A 24892-nucleotide genomic window follows, 5' to 3' on the forward strand; every position below is an offset into this window, starting at 1 on the left:
GTGGGACAGGGGTGAGGTGGGAGCAATGCACCGGTCTGGCAAAAACAGCACATAAATCAGTTGCACTAAATGGAGGGCATTTAGAGAAGCCAGGGATTAGGCACTCTGGGCAATTTATAACTTTTACAGAAACATAACACTTCACAGAAGAACACAAAATGGTTCACTGACAAAAAGATTTTGTACTCAAGGATAATTCTACTCATTTTAAAATCAATGCAAAGATTTCTCTGAACTCCAGCAAATGCATAAGTAGATGACAGGCGGATATAAAAATAAAAAAAAAAAAAAAAGGAAAACATAATACAGAGCACTTGCTGTTATTTGCACACTGGATGTACTGCTTATGATCAGAACGTAAGATCTACATACATTTAAGAGAAGCAAAATACATCAAAGCTTTTGAAGCTTACCTGGAATTATTAGAAGTGAACTTCCATTTTGTCTCTGTACAGACAATGCATGCATGAAACACAGCTGCAAACACACACAGTACAACAGACTGATAATAACAGTACAGATCTGCTACCTGGAGACAATCACTACACTATTAGAACTGGTTGTGACCCATCAGCAGAAACAAGTCTGTAGTTAGAATGCTGATGCTTCTGAGGAAAGGCAGTGCTTTACTCAACTGCCTTAGCTAACTAAGCAGCTTATGAGGTGTGTGAGTGCAATACTGAAAGCAGAGCACTGCAAATAAACATGGAACAAAATTCTTACCCTTGCTGCAAGGAGAACAAAACTGCTAACTATACAAGTGGAAATGAATCAACTAACTCTAAGCTCCACCTGACACTATGTAATCCAACTTAATTTATATAGATGGTAAATTTAAAATTAAATATTTATAGAAATCTTATGCATATAAGAAAATGACAAAAAAACAAAAAAACCCCAGTGAAGATACTGAATTATCCAGAAAAAAAGCTAATGCATATGTATTTAGTGTATATAACATGTGTATTTATGTATACACACACATTCACACAAGACAAGCAAATTCATGTCTGATATTGGTTCTGTATTTCCCCATCTTTTTTATTTGAATTTCCGATCCTTACTTGTGATTATTATTCAAATATTTCCATGGTGCATCAGAAAATGATTATATTGATTAAAATGTTTCCAAAACAAAATGTAATTAATGTTTTGAATCATTTGCATAACTAATTGTTTCAACTAACATTGACTAATTGAAATTAATTATATAGGGAGCAGTCATTGTAATTTAACAGCAATGAATTAGAAAAAAAAAAATAGAAAAAAAGCTTTTACTTTTTACCTCAGACCAGCAAAATATACCTGAGACCATTAGACTGCCCTAATGGAAGGCTACATTCATAGGGAAAAGGAGTACCTCTTCTTAGACCAACAGATACAGCTTGGAAAAAAGATAAGCTTTCGAGCACAGGTGTTTTGCTATATGCCATGGATTCATCGTGGCTTCAACGCTGCTAATACTAGGGTCACCGACACATTTCTTCACAACCCACAGGACCTGGCAGTAAGGACACACACAGATTTGGAAATGGCATTGCATGAAGCAACAGAAAACTTTTTCTTTTCAAAAAACTACACAAGTTTCACAGGTCCTCCTTACCTGCTCTTTTGGTTAGAACAAACAAACACCTCCACATTCCTTCACAAGATTGTGGCCATGCTGTCAAAGGTAACTGCCCAGGTACTGATGTTCCCTCTGGCTACTCCCCATTTTAAGCCCCTTCTGCTATGCCAGCCCTTGAGGAAACCTGTAGCTTTCCAGAGATAAAGGAGGCAGTGATGTATTCTGCCAGACCTCTCTCTGCAGGGAGAGCTCACCAGTGCTGTTCTGCTGCACTCTCTGCCTCACATATGCCATTACCTTTAAAGGAAACTCTTTGTATTTCAAAAACCAACTTCCTGTATTCTATTGTTTTCCTTACAGGTTTTAAGCAGCTTCAGCATAACTCCTTGCTACCACAGCTCATTTTACAGGTAGCCTGAAAATTAAGAAAGTAGGAAAAATAACCAAAGAAGAAATAGGCATTTCTTTTTCTATTCACTTCCTTAAAACGTGCTCTCCTAAAGATAACTTTGTTTATATCATGCCAGTCAGCTCTCAGAAGACATCTCAGAATCAGTCATTTCAGTTATATGTAGCCTTTTAGATTCTATCCCTCTCTCTGCCATTCACCTGCTATAACAGCTCCCTCCATTCTTCTATCCATGCTTGCCCCAGCTATTTAGAGCAAAGGTTCTCACTTTTTACTTCCTAATCTATCTCACATTTACAATGTAGCTTCTTCTCTCTGGTACGGCCATGCTATTTACCACACATGCTACAGGACCACACTCAAAGCCAGTTCTGCATTTCAAAGTGATAGGTTATACTCTCTAAATATAACTGTATAACAAATTGTGGTGTCCCATTATTTTAACCCCCTGAAAGCAGTGATGTTATTTCAAAATATGTCAAGTAGACATCTCCTTTACACCTTACACTTATGCACTAACAAACACAGAAATGTTAAACTACAGGCATTGTCCAAATCACAATATAACAGAAACCATTATTTATATTATTTTTTTCCACCACACACACACAAAAAAAGCACACATGGGATTTTTGAATATTTCACAGTTCTGAGACTAGATAATGCAAAATTCTGCTGAAGAGGCAGAATCTTTCCTTAGGCCTGTCTATGAAGTTTCTCAGAGGAAGATTCAACATAATTTAATAACATATAAAAAGATGTGCACTCAAAAATTAATAATCTTATTTCATTTACAAAAATACAAAAGTTTTACCAAAAAACAAAACCACACTCAAAATCTGCAGTTACAGCCAGTTCAGTAACTCACAAGTTGTAAGAGAATAGTTATTACACCTCTGTGGAATACATTATGAGGAAATACTCCCAAGATTTTCCTTATTAAAGAAAGAGAAGATACACAGTTCATGAAGTATTAAATCACAAAAATTACATACCGTACAACTATTTTTAAATGTTTTTCTAGCAAAGTAAATACATATATATAGTTAAAATCTATCCTACTTATACTAAGCTGTGAGTCCCTACAGTTCATTATAAATCAGCGTGTACAAAAACTCCACACTTAGTTAGCATTTAAGGGCATAGAGAAAACATGCACATCAGAAGAGCTAATTTTAGCTAATAAGGAGTTGCAGCAAAGAGAACTAGGAGCTATTAACAGAATGGTGACCTTGAGTTCCATGATGTAAGCAAATGGCTGTCAAATAAGTCGGACTGAAGTGCACTTAATTGAGAAGATATTCAATAGTTTCAGGGAAATGTATCTAAATGTTTATTTAGAGTTAATTAAAAATATAAGAACAGTTTAGTGCATTATATTTTCAATGCAGTATTTAACTATAGAAGATGCATTTACTATTAAATGTTTGGTTTTCTTGTTGGCTTTGCTTTTGTTCTTGGAGGGTTATTGTGAATCTTTCATTTCTCCTGCAATAGAAATATAAATGTGAAGTAAATAAATAATTAGCCCTAAACTTCCAAGAGTGAGCTGAATTTTGACCAAATTCTAAGGCTTGAATACAGCCCTTAACGAAGATCAGCTTCAATGAAAAATTGTGAGCCCCCACAAAATGAGATTTCTCTTTGTATATTTTTCTACTACATTGCTACAGATGTCTTTTTGGTACTTTTTATTTTTAGTACTGGTTTGATTGACTTTTCTTCAGATCACGCAGGGAGTTCCATACAGCGTGGAAATATTGTCATGGAAATACTGTTTCAGCGTTAGACTTATTTCACACACAAAAGCAAATGTAAAGATTAAAAAAACAAAGGAGCACTGAACAAGACAATTTAAACTACTGATCTAACATTTAAACTAGTCTAACATTTCAGAAACTTATTCTGATGCTCTGATGCACTGCCTTTTGTCAAAGGAAACATGCCTTTATTCACGAGAGGAAAAGGAAATAATTGGTTGTTTCTGTTGGCAATCTTATTGGTCATTATTTCATCTTCGTAGGATAGTAATAAGTACCCAAAGTACACAGTTGACACAGTTTTAAATAATAGTGTGCCATCTGAAATCCCTTAGGAATCAATAGCAAAATGGAGCCAAGATTCTATTTCTGATTAACTAAGTATTACAGACCTCATGTTGTAACTTTACCAGTGTATCAGCCTTTCTCTCCTGTTTTGCATCACATTTCAAAAAGTAGTTCTTCAAAGGATCAACTACATTTTAATTTCATTTCTTTCATATCATAATTATATATGCACCATTGTCATTTTGTAGCAGTTATCAATAAAAATATAGCACTGAACTCCTTGCGACTTAAACTGCCTTCAGCATCTTTTCAATTCTTTCTGTCTTCAATTATCTATTTCTGTTCCCAAACACACAGATTTTAACTGAGCTTCTTTTAAGGACTAAGGTTAAATGCATGAATCCAGCTGGATCGTGATAACTTCATGAAACAAATACCTGAACTGGTAAATAAAACACAGAATGCAGGCATGGCTACATGCTTTTGCGCAGTTTCAATTACTTGGGAAAAAGAAATTTGGCCATTCATTTCTGGATAGGTTTTGTCCAGTTCTGCAATAGAGGTTGAAAACAACACACGTTCAGCTTTGGTAGTAAGGAAGTAAAGGCAGTTTTGTTCTAAGATTTCCAATCTGTTTCCTCTTGCTAGCATTCAACACAATTAATTTCAGCATAATAGAAGCAATCTTCAGATAACTTCAGGTATTTGGCAATAGACAGCTTTAAATGACCTAACAACCACAGTACTTACACAGTTCCCCCTTATTTATCTTTTTACTTTGACAGTTTTCTGTGTTCCAGCTTCTGTTCGTCTGTGTTTCTAACAGTGAGATAATACTAATTAGATTAAACAGTAATGACTGATTTTCAGGCAGTCTACTTTAAAGCTCCTCTACCCTTGCTAAAATCTCCAAATTCTTCCACACCACCTGTTTTGATTCTGCATTTTCATTTTCAGCAGCTTTTTGGTTCATCCTACATTCTGCCCAAAAACAAATGCTCAAGGACAAATCCTACTGATCTGTACTGTCACCTGCTACTCAAACCTCACAACCATTTGGCACAGGAAAAAAAGAAAAAAAAAAAAAAAGTCCCAGTCAGCTCAAAACAGCTAAGCTACTGATTTTTATGCTGACCAGCAAGAACAGCAAGCTGAACTAGACACCTTAGGACACCCTCAGCTACAGCTATTTTTTCAGTAATCTTTTACTATGTTAAGTACCATTTTGTATAATCCCTTTAATGCATTTTGCAAAGTTCATCTTACGATACAATGTTTTTCCTTGTTATACAGACTGTTCCTTAGACAGGCTTAAGTGCTGATTCTTGTTTCCAGTGTACGCTTCTTTCCAGGGTTCAACTCATATCCTATTATTCACTTGCATCTGAATACTTTCCTGCATTTTGCCAAAGAAAATATTCTCTGCCAGTTTTATTTCACAAGGTTTATTTCTCAGAAACATTCCCTTAAGGAAGATTTTTCCTGCTTCCGTTCCCATTTCCCCTTCTGATTATATCCATCTTTCTCACCTATACATGAGACGAGGCTCCATGACTGCTTTATACAATCTGGAGCTTCTATGTTTCACATGAACATAGTAAGAATCCAATTTAAAAATAAATAAATAAATAAAAATCCTTACCTAAATCCTTTCTATTTCTCTGAATAACAGCATTTCCTTCCTGTCCTTTAAGGATTATTCAGACTCAACATAGGATAAATTTATGTCAAAAATTTTGCAGTATGATTTTTGAGACTGTTGAGTGCTTTTTTCTAGTTTTTACTGATCTTAGCACAGTCTCACACAGAAATCAATGTTTCTGAGAAACTGCTACTCAGGCAGTCTTTTTCAGCTTATTTCAGCCCTAAGCATTCATATTTCATGTAAAAATTTGGCTGCACATTTTAAAAATACCACAAAGGTCTCCCAAGGTGTAAGGTAACTTGCACCTCGCATGACAAAGGAAATAGGTCATTCATACAGACACAAAGAAAGAAACCGTAGCAACTAGGGCGTATGTTACACAATTGGAAATTTAAAAGCTATTTCAACAATAGCAGGATAGATACCTAAGCATCTTGCATCTAAGTCTCTGTTTATTTCTTTGGTTTTTTACCTTGAGAATGAGTATTTTCAGGCAGGATGGATTATAAATTTGGTATGATTTCTGACATTGATTGCGATCATTCAATCAAAACAGTACTGTAAAAATCACCTCTAATAATCTGAGTTCAAGAAAATATTTCATAATGTTCCTGTTCTTGTTTAAAGGACAGTTTTATAAAGGTTTCAGAATGTCTTCAGTGAAGGTGATTCCATAAATAATACTTGCACAGTGGTTTCTAAGGTATCTTGTGTCTCTTTTGTGACGTAACTGGTTGTTATGGAGATGGTAAAATATCAACCATTCTTTGTGAGAGTGTGGAAGATCAATTTTGGATCTGTTACAGCAGCTTCTTTTCCCTGCTCAGCTGTAATCAGCCGTCCTTAGGAAGCAACAGGGATGTATAAGTACTACAATGTATTTTAAAATAAACAGACATTTGCACAACACTTAAAATTGTTTTGCATATGAAAACAGATTTACATATTTGTAACAGATACAAATTCTATCCAAAATTCCTCTAAATTCAAATACATCTAAAGGTCTCCAATATAAATGAGGCTATTATTATTTAGGTTTAACAGCTTACAAAGAAGCAAGTCACTCCCTCTTCACTCCATTTCTGACTTCATAATCTATATCTTATAAAAATGCATTGTTTCTTACAACAAGAAGAGCAAAGATTAACATTTTAAAATCTTAAAACCTTCACTTAAACATCCAATTGATCATAAATTTACAGAGAATACATTAACTAAGATAATTGCAGATTATTTTTCTGTATTTCTAAGCTATGCCAGCCCATGAGTCCAAGCACTTGTGTCCCCAGACAGGGAAAGAATTCTCAACTTCAGGATTTGCCACTCAGAAAACAGAGTCCTTGAACCACCTCCCAAAGTTAAACAGCTATAATTATTATTGACTGTTTTTTAAAATTTTTATTATTTTGTTTTTGACATAAAACATCAGTCCAATATAGTAGTAGATCAGGATGAGAATAACAAGTTTTGGCACCTGCTAGTACACAAAAATAGGGTATTAACTGCCATTTTTAAAGGACCTTTCCTATATTTAGTGCATCCATCTCCACAACAGAACAAATGGATCAACAAAATAGATGAACTAGCCAACTCCAGAAAAACTGCATGCATTTCCTCAGACCAGAAATTTGAATATAGCATAGAAGTCACTAACATGCATAGATTCATATCCATATGAATCCATATCCGTAAGAGCAAGCAGGGCCAGATGAAATTCAAATTCTTTAGCCCAAGAGAGAATTGGTCTTATGTGTGAAACCTGAGGAGACTGCAGAGTTGCAGACCTCAGTTTCCCCAGCCCAAGCTCTCAGCTGTAGATTCCAATCAACTATTTTGTGAAGGGTTCTTTAAATGTCCCATATTAATACTTTTCACCTAAAAAGCATTTCTGTAGAAATGCATAGTACTTAATGTGTTTGATTGGGAAGTCATAAAATTTTCAAGACAACCCTTAGTTACCTAGAGATCATCTGTATTTTTATGGAAACACTACAGAAACCAAAATAGTGAATATTAATGCTGTTCAAAGAATCCAGTTTCTGTATTCTAGTAGTAGATTCATCAACAGGGGCCACAGATGTGGAGAAAAGTAGAAATACAGCCTTTAACAAAGAGATATCATTTCTTCCCATCTAAAGTGCCAACAAGTCATGCACTGAAATGAAGAGAAACAACTCAAGATTCAGAAAATATTTGCCTACCTCAGGAGCCATCCAAAAGGGTGTTCCCACTGAGGTGTTTCTACGTAGCCGTGTGCTGGTGAGTTGGGCTGAAACACCTGAAAAAAAAAAAAAAAAAAAAAAAGGAACAACTTTGGCTTCAGATTCATTAACTCAGGTCAGTCAGTTTATTTGAAGTATGTAGAAAACAAACTTCTAACCTGAGATCATAGCTACAGGACACCTGGCCCAAGTAGGTACAGCATTACTACTGAATTCTTTGATTAATTTAATTTTTCCCTTTATCCACAGCTCATCTCCAACAGACCACAGCTTGCTGTTTTCTTTCAAAACTGCTGAGAGATCGTTTGTGAATGATCTCAGTCTAAATCGCTTTCATTCAAATTCAAAAGTTTAATCAGCCCTTAAGTATCACAGATGCCTCCTTCTGCTGTTTTTCATGAATATAACCTGTAACATTTCAAATTCTAATCTGAACTTAAAACTTGTTTTCCAGAAATGTTGCCCAAGCCTAGCTGAAATGTATTCCCTGAATGCTGCCAGTAGGAGCCTTGCAGAAGTTCCTGCTCAACAAAACATTTATGTACTTGTTTAAAACAATTCTTTTTCCTGTGAAAACATAAACTCAAGTTCACATTGTAGCTTGTACTTAGGAATTAAGCAAGTGCTTAAAACAAACCCTGTTCTTCATTGCTTTTCTGACTGAGGCTAGGCTAGTGAAGCACAGCAGAAAAAAGGAAGGAAGGAACTAGAGCAAAATGAAACAACATTAACAAATCAAAATGAAATCTCAAATCATTTTCTCTGCTCTTGTCAACCGTGCTCCTGTAGAAGCCAGGAGCATTCAATTAAGCTGAACAAAATATTGACAAAAATATTTCCATGTTATCATTGTTGGGGAAAAAAGAAAAAAAAAAACCAACACATAATCTGCTCCCACAGCATCACCTACAAAGAAAAACAGGTAGAAACACAAAATAGATTAGTGACAGATTTCGGTAAGAAATTAAGACACAAAATTAGTAATTCATGTGTTAAGCAAATAGATTGCTATATCAACAATTCATGTCTGTACTTATTTTTCATTTCAGTGTGATTGCAAATCTGGATTTGCTGGGTAACACTGTGAAGCAGCTAATGACTCTATGAGCCTCTGTGCATTTAACTCTTTTCTCTTAAGCTAGTCTAGTTTGTAGCTGCCACCTATGGACATTCCACAACAGCATGGAACACCAAAGAACTGAAACAGGAAACAAAGGCGGAGGAGGGAATATGACAAAAAAGAGACAAGGTTATGAATGAATGATGAGTTGTAGACATTTTGGGTCACCCTACATCAACATTTATTAGCGTCATGCTGTTGAGTGAAGTTGAAGGAAAAATATTACATTGAAAAAAGAACAAGTTGTAGTAAAGTCATGCAATAAAAGCAGATAAATGACTCCGTGCACTCCTCTCAATGTGCTAATATCCATACGTATTGCCTTGAGTATGAAATCACTTTCTCTTCCCCCTACATAACAGATAGAACTCACTGACTAGGCAATATCCAAGTGTTCCCTTTTATCTCCATCACTTTGGATTTCAGATCCTTATTTTAGTATGCCCAATTCAATACTAAATTCAGAATTATTATTTCATTTCCTATTTTCTTTACTCCCTATTGCACAATAAATCTTCTTAACATTCCTTCAAAATGGGATAGGATTATTAGTTCCAGGGATTAACCTAAAAATATCAAATGCAACCACTGTTTTTGTGTTAATCTGAGATCTTTCAGTTTTCAGGCTCTCCACACTTCTAAAGTAGAGCTGTAATGTTCTCAGCTGCAGCTCAATCACACTTAGCTCTTCTGCAAGGTAGTACAAAATGTTTCAGGCTGGATACTGGGAAAGTGAGGAACACAGAGTGGCCATTTCTAAAAAGTTTGATGCTGGCAAGTCACTCGCATGAAAGAGAAATCTTAGCAGAAGAAAGAATATGTTCCAATTTGATGCAAAACTCTTCTCTTCCTAAACTCTGCATTTTTTCACTAAACATCTTCCACTTTCTGCAACAAATGGGACAGTTCTACAGACTATAGTTTCATTTGCAACTCAGTACTAATTTGATCCCAGAGTCCTTTCTATGACTAAAGCAGTGGGCTAGTGAGAAAAAGACCAATTTGACAAAACCTTAGCGCATACTATTTTGTCAGATAAGAAGCACATCTCTGTACTTCCTAGTGTTTAAGTATTAGGAAACGTGAGTGTTTGCTCATGTCTTTTTCTGAGGTAGCCATATTTGTTGTAATTTGCTGCTCTTATTGGTGAATCTTAAAAGTTAAGGCTGGGGGGGGGAGGAGGGGAAAAGTAAAAAAAAAAAAAGCAATAACTTAACATGGAAAGAGATTGGATGCTAGAAATCTTGGGATTCTCAGTTTTCCTGAACATGCCACTTGGATTCATATATCACAGATATGTCTTCAGTCTTAGGAGCTCCATGCTGAGCTTCAGCAGCAACTAATGCCATTGACATGTATGATAAGAACTGTCAGAGAGGGAAGCTAATATTTCCCAGAAGGGCATAGTTACAAAGACCATACTGACAGAATTCCCCCAAAAGAAAAATTACCTGTCTCCCTCATACTAGCCCAGGGATTTGCTGCAAATTTTGCTTCAGGTTGTGTTTCTCCCATCACTATTTTAACTGTTACTTCCACTATTCAATATAATGAAGTTCCATCCCTAGAAGGCACTGAGAAGTTTGCTACTTCTTGATTCCAACTTACTTCATAATCCCCAACACAGTTACTTTTAATGTCAAATCTGTAATACCGATGATGTCATAGTAATGTATTCTTTTTCCAGTACATGAATTTCACTTTTTAAATCATTACTTTTTGCATGATTTTTGGCACATCATTGTATGCTACTCTCAGTTCGTGAACATTTTTCTTTACCTTCATGCACTACTAAACATACATCTGTTGTCCAAGCAATACTGTTCTCAATGATGATTACCTTACGCATTTTATGGTTAACTAATGAATCGCAAATTACTAATAATTTGTTCCCATTGCATACATATCAGGCAGACTACATAGCGCACTTTGTTATTTTTCTGAGTGCATATACAAAAGAAGAAAAATGGTGAACTGAATTAAAAATTATTGAAAAGTCCATTTCTCTTTTTCTCTCCCTACCCCTCTATTTCTTACAATTATTTCTCAAGACTGGCCATGCTTGTATCTAACAACAATAATATATTAAATGGATATTGGGTTTTGGACACATGGGACTATTTTACCTTCTGCTCAGAGGGAATGAAGTGCTAGAGGCTAACAAATGTCATTTCAAAGAGAAGGATGTTTTTCTTTTCATATGCAAAAGACGCAATATTTAAATTTAAATTAGGACAATTACTCTGAAACTGACATCTTTGCAAAACGCAAGAAAAGACTTGTAAATAAAAAGACACCTTCCAAAATATTTTAAACAATGAATTATTATGATTGTGCTTTTAAGTTAGATACGTATTACTGATTTTTTGATAGAATTTTTATTCTTGCTGTATCGAGTTGCTTTCTCATTTTCCCCTCCTTAAAATAATCTTGATAATCATCCTGAAAATCTCCCATTATAGCATTCTGCCTTCCCTGTGGAAAAAACAGATGCCTTTGGCTAAACTGCATGTATCAGGAAAACAAATGGTAAGTGGTCATTACCAAAGTCAACGAGCTTGACTCCACCTTCTGTTGTCAGAAGAATGTTGTTCCCTTTGACATCTCGATGAATGATCCGGTTATTGTGTAAATGCTGAAGGCCCTATATACCAGCAGTAACAAAAATAAGTTTACTCCCTTATTTAAAAACATTTACCTTACTATTAGGGAAAGTAATGAAGACAATCTGCACATAGTCTGTAGAAACATCTGTCCACTAGATTACATGCTTGATACAACTCCTGCTGCAATAATAGCCCACATAATATTGCCAACATTATCATTCTTTATAAATGGAAAATATGTGTATGAGATGAGCAAACTGCACCCTCTGCTGTCATTACAAGCCCAGTGAACAACCTTACCAAGAGAGCACCATATAAGATGTATGAGATCACAGCTTCATCCAATCGTTGGCCACACTTCAGCAAACCTTTGACAAGTTCTGTGACAGACCCTCCATTGCACAGCTGTGAAGCGGTGAGACACAAAGGGGAAGAAAGCAAGACAAGGCCTGTTACTCAACACGCTTGTTTAGGCTGTGAAAAACTACTGCATGAAACCATACTACAGCACAAGTCAGGGAACAATGAGATTTTTACTTTGCTATTATCCATAAAATTATCCATGCAAGGAAATTGCAATTTTTTAAATGCCAAAAGTCTTCAAAGTCTGGAAAACATGCACTGAAAGCAACTGACAAGACTGTACTTAATTGGTAAGGTCTGTACAGACTTAGCTCTTTCAAATTTTATATTCAGTTTTGTTATATAGAATATTTCACAATTTTACCATATAAATTATTTGTTATATGCAGCACCACAGATAACAATCTGTCTGATGTGCTACACTTAAAAAAAAAGAAAGAAAGAAAAAAAAGAAAGAAAACAAATGGAAATCCAAGCTCAAATTCAACACAAAGCCAGTAGGTATACAGTAAAGAGCAACAGGAAAACAAAGGTACCAAATCTCCTTTATCAGTAGTTAATGGAATTTAATATGAAATATCAAAGAACTACACAATTCTACCACAAACAGAAGTTAAACGTACTGTTGAGATTCTATGACTTGAAGTGGAAGTAAGGGTTTCCCATTCTGATTCAAATCATCATTCAAGAATAGGGAATGGAATTTCTAAAATGAACTGTAATTAAAAAGCAAATGCTAACCTTTTCAGCCTACTTATAACAGCAAAATGTTTGAACACCATTATATTGAACACATCAGCCTGTGAAAAGCTTTGCATCTATTAAGCCTGGAAATTGCTTAGAAGAAATCCTCACTCATGCTGCAAAAGCCTTTTGCAGTTTCTTAACTGGCAACAAGACTTCCATATGTCATTTTACACTTTTCATTGCAAGAATACCAATTGCCACTGAAGAATTAACAGTAGGCATTCCTATTGGTAGTTTCTAGAACTACAAAATTCTAGCTTTAAATTACATTTTCTCTGTTCATTTTGCAACGGGCAGCATGTTTGTTAATTCTTTGCCACATTACTTCTACATAATGTTTTGCATTTCCCTTGATTGCTTGACCTCTAAAAAACTTGAGAAATGTTTTATCTAATATGTTCTCCAACAAGAAAAATCAAGCTGTTGTTATGCAAAACATTCTTACCAACAAGATACAGTGGTTTTCAAGGCAGAATGTAGCAACTTGAATAGAAATAAAGTGTGAGTACTTTCCCTCTTATATTTTGTGAGATTTTCAACAGTATATTGTGACATATCATCTATCACTAGTCTTTTGATAAATGGCCCCTATCATGAAAGCTAGTGACTCTCCTAACAGTAGAAAAGAGACCCACCAACATTCACTAGTTAAGATGTAACATTATCAAGATGTTTTTACCTCAAGTACTAGCCAGAGCTGTCCTCCCACGTATTGATCTGCTTTGTAGAACATCCCATAAAATCTAACAACATTAGGATGATTGGGAAGAAACTGCAAAATATTATATTCTGCTTCAATTTCTTCATCTACATCCTGAATGGAAAACATAAACATATGGAACATACAAACACAGCAACCTTGTGTAAAGCAAGTACAAACTCTTACAGATAAAAAGAGCTATTTTTAAGTAGTTTTTACTTTTAAATGGTTTTCTTCTAACACTGCAGAAAGTACTCACATGATACTGCAGATTCAATCTATGGTATTTAATTTCATCAAATCCTGACACTTGATTTTATTTTATTTTTTCTTTACATACAAAAATGTGAAATCTGTATAAGGAAAGCAGCACCTCTGCAAGGACTCTTAATTTCTTTCATAGTAAATAAACTAGCTCAACTATTACAATCAAACTCCAGCTTGATCCAACCTGTACAGTTGCCTGTTAACTCCTCCACTGAGAGCAAAGGCTTTGGCTCTCAGGAGAGGTCAGGGATTTAAATCTCACTAAAATTGGAGCTAGCAGAGAATCACCTCCAAGAATTTTGCCTGTGCTTTAATTATTGCTTAGCAATATCATACACTTACAGAATACTATTGTGAAATATCATGAAGTTCACAGTATTTCTGCGATGGAAAAAGTAATTCTTCCAGGGAGTTTAGAACGAGAACGTTCAAGATTAACTGTATCCTTTGTCTTCCTTCCTAAAACAGAACCCCAAGCACACGCATGCTACAAGCACAGGGGACTGAATAGGTGCTGGAGTACTTATGAGACATAGAAACTAAGGAAATGCTATTTTCAAATAACATGCAAGATGATGAAATTTTCAGCAGCACCTTTCAGCTGTCCTTCTGTCAATGCACTGTGCAAAAACATTCCCTCCAGGATGCTTTCAATATTTTACTTACATTAACTCTATTTGATTGTTATTATTATTTTTTTAACTAGCAATGAGTTTTAATACTTTACTTACACTAATAGAATCAAGAATCTTTACTGCTGCCAGACTCCCATCTTTCTTATTGGCAACCTTATAGACTTTACCATAAGTGCCTTTTCCAATAGTCTCTATTATTTCCCAGGTGTCTGTAGGATCAGCTAATGATTCTAGCCCAATCATGCTGGAATTATATTGAAATAATCCATACAATGGCTTCCTGGAAAACAAAGCAGACAGATATACAATGGGAAGCCTTAAGTAACTGAACTAAAGCAGCAGTTTTATGATAAAGAAATCAAATATTGATCTAATTTGAAAAGATACGCAGATGGAATTACAAATGAAAATCATGTGGAGGGATAAGATCACTAGATAAAGGAAGGCAAAGAAAACACATTAGGTCATATCTCTTTACTTTTTTTTGCTGCATTTATTAACTATTTGCTTTAAACATTGCTGCATATGCTACATTCTGAACCCATTTTAATAAGTTCGGCCAAAATCTGATCTCCACAGCATGCACTTTTACTGGACATTTTATCCAACTGTTTAACACAACTCATGAAATGAGACATTATTTCCTTTGCATTAAAAAGCTATGTCATTCAAGTAACCCATTTTATCTAACTCCCTGGATAATAGCCAGGCAAAGACTCAGTAGGTAAAACACTTCATATTTAATACATCTACAACAGGGCTGTATATAGAAAATAAGCTGCTTTCAGTTTCATATGCAACATAGATCTTTGTAGCAGTTTGCAAAACGAAGATGTTCGTTTGTATGCTTTATAACTTTCCAGAGGAAAGTTTTTAAATTCCAAGAAAAAAAGTGTAATTAAACATATAATTAAAGAAATTTACCATGCAGAAAGCACAAAACATTTCTTGATGAGGGGAGGAAAGGGGAAGAGAAGAAACAGAAAGGAGAACAGAAGAGAAAAAGAAAAAGGCTAGTCAATGTTATAAGTCTTTTGAAGGTCAATAGTGTAAGTTATCAGGACAGTTTCTCACTACTTGGATCCAATACAGCATACTGCAAATAAATTATAGTATTCTAAACACATACAGTCAGCACCTCAATGCTGGAGCAGATCAAGAGAAAGAATTTGCTGAAACTGGTGAACAGACTGTACTACATGAACTGAAGACAGCATCCACAGACATGTAGCTTCCGATAAGCCAACCTTAACAACAAGCTTTACTTAGGGTAGGAAGACTGATGCAAATGTAAGTAGGAACAGTTGTTTCTCAGAAATTAAACAAAAGCCAAAGACACATTGAACATATCATTTTAATGCTTTAAAGGAGAAATAGTGCCAATATTCATGTGTAAAGGCAGCTGGTATTTCCTTGTCACTGTAACAACTAGTCTGTCACATAGAATGTCCAGAAAAAGATGCATAGCATTCTTCATACCAATGTAATATATATTACAATGCCACCTTTCCTAAGCAGCCAGTAAGGATATATATTTTTTCCATTAAAATTAAAAGAAGTTGTGCCATTTCCTGAATTTGCTCTAATTAACAAGTAATCATTAGTAAGTTATAATATTTCTGTGACTGATGTAAAAATTTTACATTGCAAAAAAGCAGTACACACTACTACCTTAAGCACTGTGAAGTCTGATTTTATTTTTTTTTTTTTAGGAGTTCAACTTCTGCTTTTACTTCAATTTTTTGCTTATCTTCTACTTATTCACAAAACTGCATGCCCTAAATCAAGGGCTACCATATTTGTATTTATTTGTACAATGAAAAGTTATGTGTGAATGCAATCAACTCTATAAAACCCCATATCCAGAAAACCTTAATTCTAAAATGCTGAAGTTGAAATTCCTCTAGGAAGGCTTTTCTCCTTTTACTCCTCACACATCAGATCTCACACCTGTTCTGTGCTTTGAAGTGATACACAAAGGGTGGCTTCTAGCTGTAGTAAAACTTAGCAGTGTCCTCCCCAGAGGGAGCCTCAACCTATTACAGACCTCCTGATTACAAGAATTTCATGATTTCTACCACCAGATGGAGAAAACTTCTCAGTGGTTAAATCTGTTCCAAGTGGGCAAGCAGAATAGCCCACAGCAGATGTTGAAAAATTACACTTCGGCAATTAACTCTGCTGGCTGGGGAACATCTTATCCAAAGCTATTTGTGACTGCACACTCAACTATTTGAGGAGTGACTAGATGTTATCAACAAGCATCTTGCACTCTACCAAACCCTATTTTAAAAAGGGCAAAAAAAAAAAAAAAAAAAAGGCAAAAAGGACAACTTGACAAGAGACTGGGTCAGATGCTCTTAGGCTGAAATTGGAGCAAATAGCAAGATTTATTCTAAAAAAAAAAAAAAAAAAAAAAGAGAGAGAGAGAGAGAGAAACTTCTTTTGTAAGCTGTAAACCTGTGTTGACCAACCACGACAAACAAGAGGAGAAAACAGTCTTAACAGACTTCAGCCACTGACAGTATTTCTTTCAGTTGTCCATGAAGTGAGACACTCTCCAACAAGAAAGTACATTTCAATAGTCTTTCTGTAACACCTGGACATTTTGAAAACCTTTAGGGGTCAGAACAAATCAAGTGAGACCACGTACAACAAAGTTTTAAGATAGCAGATGCATAAACAAGTTTTATCTAAATTTAAAGAATAAATAAGATTGACATTAGAATCTGTAATTATGTATCATTCCTTAACAGGAAGGCAAACAGACTGCAAGGTTTGTCTGATAAAAAAGAATGGATGTGACAGTAAGGGCCTTGATTTAGTGACAGGACTCAGAAAGACAGGTTGATGTTCGGACATTTTCTTGAAGGTCTTTTCCAATCTAGATAATTATATCATACTATAAAAGGTTAACAAAAGAAATATGGGTTACAGACAGTCCACAAGTCATTTTTCCCTTTATAAACAACAATCTTCTCTAATGGCTCTTAACAGCCTCCAAAAAAAAGCCTTCTGGAAATTACATGGTATTCCAGAAGTTCCTCTTTGATTCTCAATGCAAATTCACAAAGTTCAAACTATATAGTGAAAAACTATAAAAGGACCACACTGAAATATTATGTAGAGATTTTATATGATTACGTAGAGATTTTATATGATGCAACAACCTCTAGAATCAAGTCAACATTTTTCTGGTACATTTGTTATCCCACAGCTATCTTTCTCTGAAATGATAGGGAAAGAGGGACCCACAAGCACAAAAAACAGTGCCAGAAATAGCTTAAGCATTGCAGTTATCTTTTTGGTAGTGCCTTACTGAATTTTCACACAGCAGTTATTTGCCTTATTGCCTTCAAACAGGCACCCTTTTTCTTGTTCACTGTAAAACAAGATACACAGGTTTTAAAAGTAGTAAGAGCCTCAGACCAGCCTGGTGCTTTAAACAACTGTGGTTATACAGTACCATATAGTTTGAATTTTAATGCAGCTGGGAGGGACATAAAAGCAATTCCAGTTAATACTAGTGGGAAAAAAAATAACAATGTATATATATCTAAAAAATACTGTTCCCATACAAATAATTCTTGCATACAGCTAATTTCTCAGCATTATTTTTTTCCAACCCCTTGCCTGTCTTGTGAAACAGCTGGCTGATGTTCTTCTGGCATCTACACAAATTGTAAAAGAATGAGAATGTCAAATTCAAAATTACAGTATTCCACTATTTATAGAGAGCTCTATTTTGCTTCTACACTAAATAAATGAGCCATAGATAGAAGAATTCATATGGCAAAACTGAGATTATCAGCTATGGCTTCACCCAGCCATGACAGCCCCTATTCTGCTGGCTACTGATTGCCACACCAAGCCAGCTACCTAGGAAGAAATTGTTAGGGGAATTAATGAACCACTGAAAGCCATAAGAAAATCAATAATCAGAACAGCTTTCTTTGCTAGTTCCCTCTAGCTGTTTCTTTCTGGTTAGTTTGAAACAAAGGGGATGTCAATATCCTGAAATACAGCATACAAAAGAATCCATCAACATACCATCCTATAACTGTTTTCAGTTGGTTGTAGGAGAAGCAGCTGCAAAATGTGATGCACATAGTTCTCTAGAGGATGAAGGTCAGTGACAGAAGATAGAGAAGGACAGGAGTATATTCAAAAGCTGTTACCAATACTATACAACATACAGACAAAAAGAACCATACTTCAACTGACCACACTGTCACTAGGCCAACTTAAAGGAAAAATAGGACAATAGGCAATACAACTGCTATTATTTAAAGATGAAAGGTAGATCCCTGGAAACACTCCTGTTAAGTTCAGTTCACAGAATAAGTCCCAGTTGAATACAGAAACCATGAAACAGGCTCTGTGCATACTGCATCTCTGATTTCAGAGAAAGTAACCAGGAAACACATTCTCCCTTTCAACATACTCCATCTTACACTTTTTAAACCTCTTACTATTTGTACTTGCATAAATTTCCTTTCTCTACAAATAGTCTTCTAAATTCAGGAATACCTTTGTTTCTTTCTTATCTTCTGCGTTATTTTTATGGATAAATAGAATAACTCAAAGTTACAGACTTCTAAGATCAGTGACAGGACCAGGTCAGAGTGATATGCAGCAGCAGTGAGTTGTACATAGATGATAGTTCTGAAGAAAACGTTGTGACTGTAGGCTTGCCTTTGCCAAAGTTGTTTCTGTGATTCCAGTCCATCACAACATGAAACGTCAATCCCATTCTTGGGATTAACCATAATAAATCACACAGAAAACCCCAACTGACATCATGACAAAAACATTTAAATGTCATCTACTACTTAATTATTACATAGGTACAGAAATGAAGAGAACAAGAACAACTTGATTAGTTCCTAACTGTGTTATCTGATTCCTCTTCAGGATCTCTGCAGTACAGTACGCACCCCCAACCCTCCATAGTAGATATTCTGTGCCATCATGGATGTGTCTAAATGGGCATTTGCTACCCATCTTGAAAACATATGGTAGACTGCTACTACAATACAATTATTCTGCCATTTCTGTAATACTGTAATAGAACAGTAATGCTATTTTCATTGTGTTCAGAAACAAAACAGGCTTAAATAAAAATTTTAAGATCTCACCAGGTCATATGCAGATAACTCTCTAGACTACAGGGATATACTTCCTCCAGTAAATGCTTTTGAAGTTTGTATACTAGCATCTGAGCATCTGACTTTACTAGCTGCATCAGTAGAGTATTAGAAAGCACTGTTTTTTAATGTTTACACACAACTAGACCTTGCCAATAACTAAAGGGGAAATCTGTAAAATAATTACAGTACTCTTAGATATATATATTTTTAAAACACTTTGATTAAATGGCAAGTTTCACACTCCTAAATAAGTTGTGAACCACAGCATTTAAGACTATAACCTTAGTTCAATTTTTTGGATACAGTGTTATAGATTCATTGCATTATTATCTGTTGCACTGCAAATATTTTAAGTAAATTCTTACTGGACCATCATTTTAATGGGTAAAGCATTTAAATTTTTTGCAATAAAGCTTTATCATTTTTGTACTGTTCATATAAATCAAACAGACAAGATAACTGCTCTGGGAGTACAAGTGCATCCTGAGGAATTAGCTGTTTTCATAAGTAAACAGATCAAATGTGCATGGAGGAAAAGATAAAGTATGGCCTGGCCCCTGACCAAATACTCTGCAAATATAGATCTATTCTTACTTGGCATGCATTTTTAGCCTTTTTCAGAGGCCTGTGTCGGATCAGTAGGCACTGCTGTCTTTGCTGTTGCTTCACAAGGAACTCATTTTATTCCAGATGTCACCTCGTTTCTCCCAACTCCCTCAAAAGTCACGTCGTTCCTCTTTTCAAAAATTCATTCTGATGTTTCTCTCTTAAAATGGACCTATGGCTTCATGTCACTTGCTGCCTCTAACAGCCAGCTTACCGGTTTACTTCATGTTTTTTTGAGGTTGAATGGGACTTACAGACAGTACAACAGTAGCTTTAAACAGAGCTGCTTAAACTGAACAGAATGGGCCATGCTACATAAGTTAAACTGAACACTGCCTCAACCAACTGCATAATCAAGTACTGAACAAGCAATCACTGAGGTTTTCTAGAGTAGGAAGATCTTAGTTTGAGTTCACCCTCATCTTTATCTCAGCTTTTTTTTTTTTTTTTTAAATAAAAGTGATTACTAGTAGTTCATAGAATTTCCTGGGGCTTTGCTTCTCTTTTATCTGTCTTCACTGATGTCAACGCTTCTATTAAGTATCAAATTTATTTATCTTGGAAACATTCAGCTCCACTCATTTTCACTGAACTTCACAGATACAACATGCTTTTTCCTCATCTACCATAGCTGAACTTCCTCAACTGAATACACACGAGCTGAAGTGAAGATAGAGTGAAAAGATTTGTAAACAGTAATTCACAGTGCTAAAAAAGCCACAAAACAGCTAGTTCAACAAGTAGCGAAACTACTGAATTTGACAAATCTGTATCTCTGTAAAATCCTACCATAAATAATTAATCTTCCTTTCCTCTAACTTACCCAGAGGTCAGCCTCTGTTGTAGTAAAGTTGGAACTGTTAACACACAGATGGTCTAAGCAAATTACAATGCATAAAGGACAAAACTCAATCTGCATCTCTACCAGAGAGGGCTTTGGTTTGTTTCCCTAGTCTCCGATTTTCATAAAAACTGTAGGAACTTATTTATTTGGGTGATTACCAGAAGGGGGTAATTACCGGGGGGGGGGGGGGAAGGTGAAGCTAAGTGAAATTCCATTGCATAATTTTTGAAAACAGCTGGTAAAAGTCAACCTGCACTCCACACTAACATGCAGAAAATAAACTTTGCATTCACAAAATTAGCAAGATGACATTTCCAGGGCTTCCAGGAGGTAATTCGTATTTTTAAAAAAAAAAAAACACCCAATTTTTGAAGAGTTGTCTTAACTTGTGACGTGAAGGGAATCATGTTACTAACACAAATCATTAGAGACTTCTAATGATGCTTTCAGTACCACTGAAAGTAAAGATGCTGATCATTCATGAGTAATTACAATACATTCCATTTGTCCAACTGCTAAATGAATCAGTTCACATCTACATCTCTGGACACCAAATGATGAATAAGATGGTGCACCTAGTCAGTAATGATAAAATTAAGGGTTATTACATTATAAATATAAAAGTCAAGCACACAAAGACTCACAAAATATTAAGCAGAAGTTATTGTCCAAGACCAGATCCAAACATCTGAAAGCCAGTTAACAACTCAAACAGGAAGTTCTGATCAGTGACAAAACAGTACTTATATTATTTATGTTTCTATTAGTTATCTAAACAGTATTCCAAACAAAATACACTAAGCAGTTACAAATGACTAACAGCTAACACATCAGTTTTGCCTCAGGCTAGGAATTCAGCATTAAAATGCAGTTAATAATCCCATGAGCCTTTTCAGTTACAAACTGAAAGAGGGAAATCAAGTGACTACCAGCAATAGTCCCCATGCGTTAAAAATCAATATTGAACATTTTCTCCATCTCCTTTGGCAGCAAACTGTCACAGCAATTAAAATGCCTGTGGTAGTGTTAAAATGGAAGGAAGAAGAGCTAAGAACCGAATGACAGCACTTATACCAAAACCAGCCTCTACACTGCAGACTAATCACAAAAGCTTGAGATGCTTCACATACAGAGGTCAAGAAAAAAAAAATCTAAAACAAACACACAAAAAAGTTATAAGAAAAAAACTGCAAACTTACATTGGTGACCTATTTCCTGTAATCAGTTTATCTTATACTGGATTTGTCTCCCACAAAAGATACAGGAATTCTTCAGAATTAAGACAGTTTCCTCACAGCAGGGCTCGAATCTGCCAGTACTGCACAGAACTGTGTGTTCTGCATGCTAGTTCCCAGGCCCAGCACTATACAAACACTACAGTGCTTGTTAGCTTAAGTTGCAGTCATGGAGGGTACAGATAAACAGGTTGAATCCTAGCAGCTTCACTTCATTAATACTGAAGATCAGTGTGACACTAATTGATCCTGAGCCTAATCTATTTATCAAGTCTTTTACATACAGGAGCTAAAGTATTTAAGCCACTTAGTCATTCACAGAGAGTGAGCCACAAAACTGCTCAGTTTTTTGGAAGGATATTCCTACTGTTTCACAAAATACCTTAATTGTATAATGTAATCAATCATAATTCAACATTATAGTGCTCCAGCATTACTTTTACAACAGTTTCATTCTAATGAGGATTTTAAATAAGAACAGACATTCTCTTTATCCATGAGCAAAATAATAATAAACTGTTAACCACAACACAAAGAGCAGCACTCAGTGCTGACAATGACTCTTGCTCAAGATGAAGTATTTTCATCAGTAAGCTAGTTGTTATGCATTACCAGCATGTGTGCAGTAGCCTACCGTGACACCAATTTGCATAATTTCTCTTCTCTAACAGGCTTCAAAAATAATAATAGGCATGTGAGATAGAATCTGTTCATTTTAAACTTCCTTCAGCACCAGTCTTTATGGAGCAGCTATCAAAAAAACCTTCAAAGAATTAAGTTTAATAAATTATAGATGTATGAGTGCAGCTCTAAAAGTAATGCCTCCTGTTGTATTATGTTGGCCCAGAACATCAGAGGTGGCTGTTAATGGTACAGCAGTAGCTTCCCACCAATATTCCATTACATTCTGTCACCATGTGTCAGATGGCAGCAGAGGGGCAGTCTGACAACTTGATCTCTGACAAGGAAGTGCATTTGAAGCAAAGGCGTGGAACTGAATTCCTATATGTGGAAAAAAAAGGCACTCTGACATTCACAGATGTGCTGAACACTGGTGGAGAGCTAACAGTGGATGTGAGCACAGTGAGGCAGAGGGTGATGCATTTCAGCAGTGTTAACAGCAGGTCACATCTGCTGTTGCAGATTTCTAAAAGAGCAGCATGCAGGCTCTTGTCCATCATTGGTGAAAGTGGAGACAGAGTTAGTGGTGACCATGTTGGAAAACAGTGTTTTGTAGCTGAGAATTTCCTTGGTCAAATAGTGTTACTGTGCCCTTTGTATCTGCTGTAGTTCCTATAGAAATAAATAGATCACATTACTTTCAGAGCAACCTACAAATTCAAGTTATGCTCTCTAGGCTAATAACAGTTTACTCTGAATTCAGAAACAAAGACCTAAGCAAATCCTCAAACAATTTGCTCAATATATTCCCAGCAGAAACACATTACATGAAGCAGCAGCAGAACATCAGTGTCTGCTGCTATTCATGGTTAATTGTTGAACTTAAAAATCAGTTAAGGATTCTTGAGTACAGATAGATAGAAGAGAAGGATAGATGGTGATATGCATAGGAGCTGCAAGAGTTGTTATATTTATATCCAATATTTAATGTTGCTTTAACCTACACTGAAGAAAAACCATTTTTGTTATCTGCTGGTCTGAACCCCAAAAAGACAAAGACATCACCATCCAGTAACATTTTAGGCAAGCAGAAACAATAACCTGATAGCAGATTCTGACGGGAAGAAAGCTTCAGAGGGAAAAGTGAAATAATATTCCATTGTGACATTTTAACTGATGATTCCTTTCTCAATATCACAACTTCAGTATTTGTATATTCTGACCTGTAAAGCAAATAACACTGCTATACTATCATGATTCTCCAGATATTCATCTGAAAAGAAGTCCTGCTTTGTGGCTGCAAAGAGGAGTTCAGTCCTGGGTGTACTTTATTATACATTCTTATGCATGGTCAATGGCAAGAAAGACCTGACTTTTCTCTATTGAACAGGGGAATATTCCCAAACACCCAATGCAATTTACATACAGACCTTAGCCCCACCAACTCAAAAACACATTGCCAAAGAACTTAGCCACCCCAGTAAAGGAAAAGGCACGCAGGTGTCTAGGGAAAAACAACAGATGCCGACACAGACACAAGCAAAACTCTGAGCTTGCTTCTGCCAGGTATTTCACACTGAGAAGCACTAATCAACTTCAATCCCTCCTGATTCAAAGGATTTGGGGGAGATTAACACCTCCAAGAGATGTGATCTTGAAGAGAGTACAATTTAGTAAGAAAATAAGAAAAGAAAATAAAGTAATAACAACAAAAACTCTGTGTACTTTCAGAAGAAAGGAATGAACCAGCCTCTTTTCCAAATTCAACTTTTGGGTTGCTGCAAACACTCCTGAAGAAAGTTTGGAGACACCTAGTGCCCTGGCATTCTTTCTCAGAGCTCTGTAATGGGGGTTATACTTGCAACATGGAACAAATAAATGCACAAATGTAATGGAGCTTTCAAAAACCCATTTAACTTAGCTATTAAAAAACCCTTTTAATTTAGCTATTAAAAAAAGAGAAATATGCAGTCAAAACAATACCTTATCATAAAACTTCCCTGTTTAAGCCTTCTGACATTGAAAACTTTTTCCCCTTAATCCACTACACTTAACAGCCCTCAGTACTTCCTTCAAGCTTGTGCTGTCTACCCTGAAACATTGCTGT

At 35.6% G+C, this 24892-nt stretch overlaps 1 protein-coding gene across 11 annotated transcripts in view; it reads right to left on the reverse strand.

Annotated features, from left to right (window-relative positions):
* The window catches only part of MYO3B (myosin IIIB), a 173196-nt gene that overhangs the window by 137191 nt on the left and 11113 nt on the right, over window positions 1-24892 (reverse strand). For 10 of the 11 annotated variants that reach the window (XR_014947949.1, XM_085552467.1, XM_085552466.1 and 7 more), the window contains 5 exons: window positions 14426-14609; window positions 13407-13541; window positions 11918-12022; window positions 11556-11655; window positions 7871-7947 (listed from right to left, as the gene is read on the reverse strand). Coding sequence is in view for 9 of the 11 variants with exons in the window: in XM_085552467.1 (XP_085408593.1) it covers window positions 7871-7947; window positions 11556-11655; window positions 11918-12022; window positions 13407-13541; window positions 14426-14609 (601 nt within the window). In the remaining 2 variants the exon portion in view is untranslated. Of the gene's footprint in view, window positions 1-413; window positions 525-7870; window positions 7948-11555; window positions 11656-11917; window positions 12023-13406; window positions 13542-14425; window positions 14610-24892 lie in introns of those variants that run through there. The other variant, XM_085552468.1, reaches the window with a different exon arrangement.

This window comes from Coturnix japonica, chromosome 7 (genome assembly GCF_054131305.1).
Source record: "Coturnix japonica strain WE chromosome 7, WE-NBRP24, whole genome shotgun sequence".
NCBI lineage: Eukaryota > Metazoa > Chordata > Aves > Galliformes > Phasianidae > Coturnix > Coturnix japonica.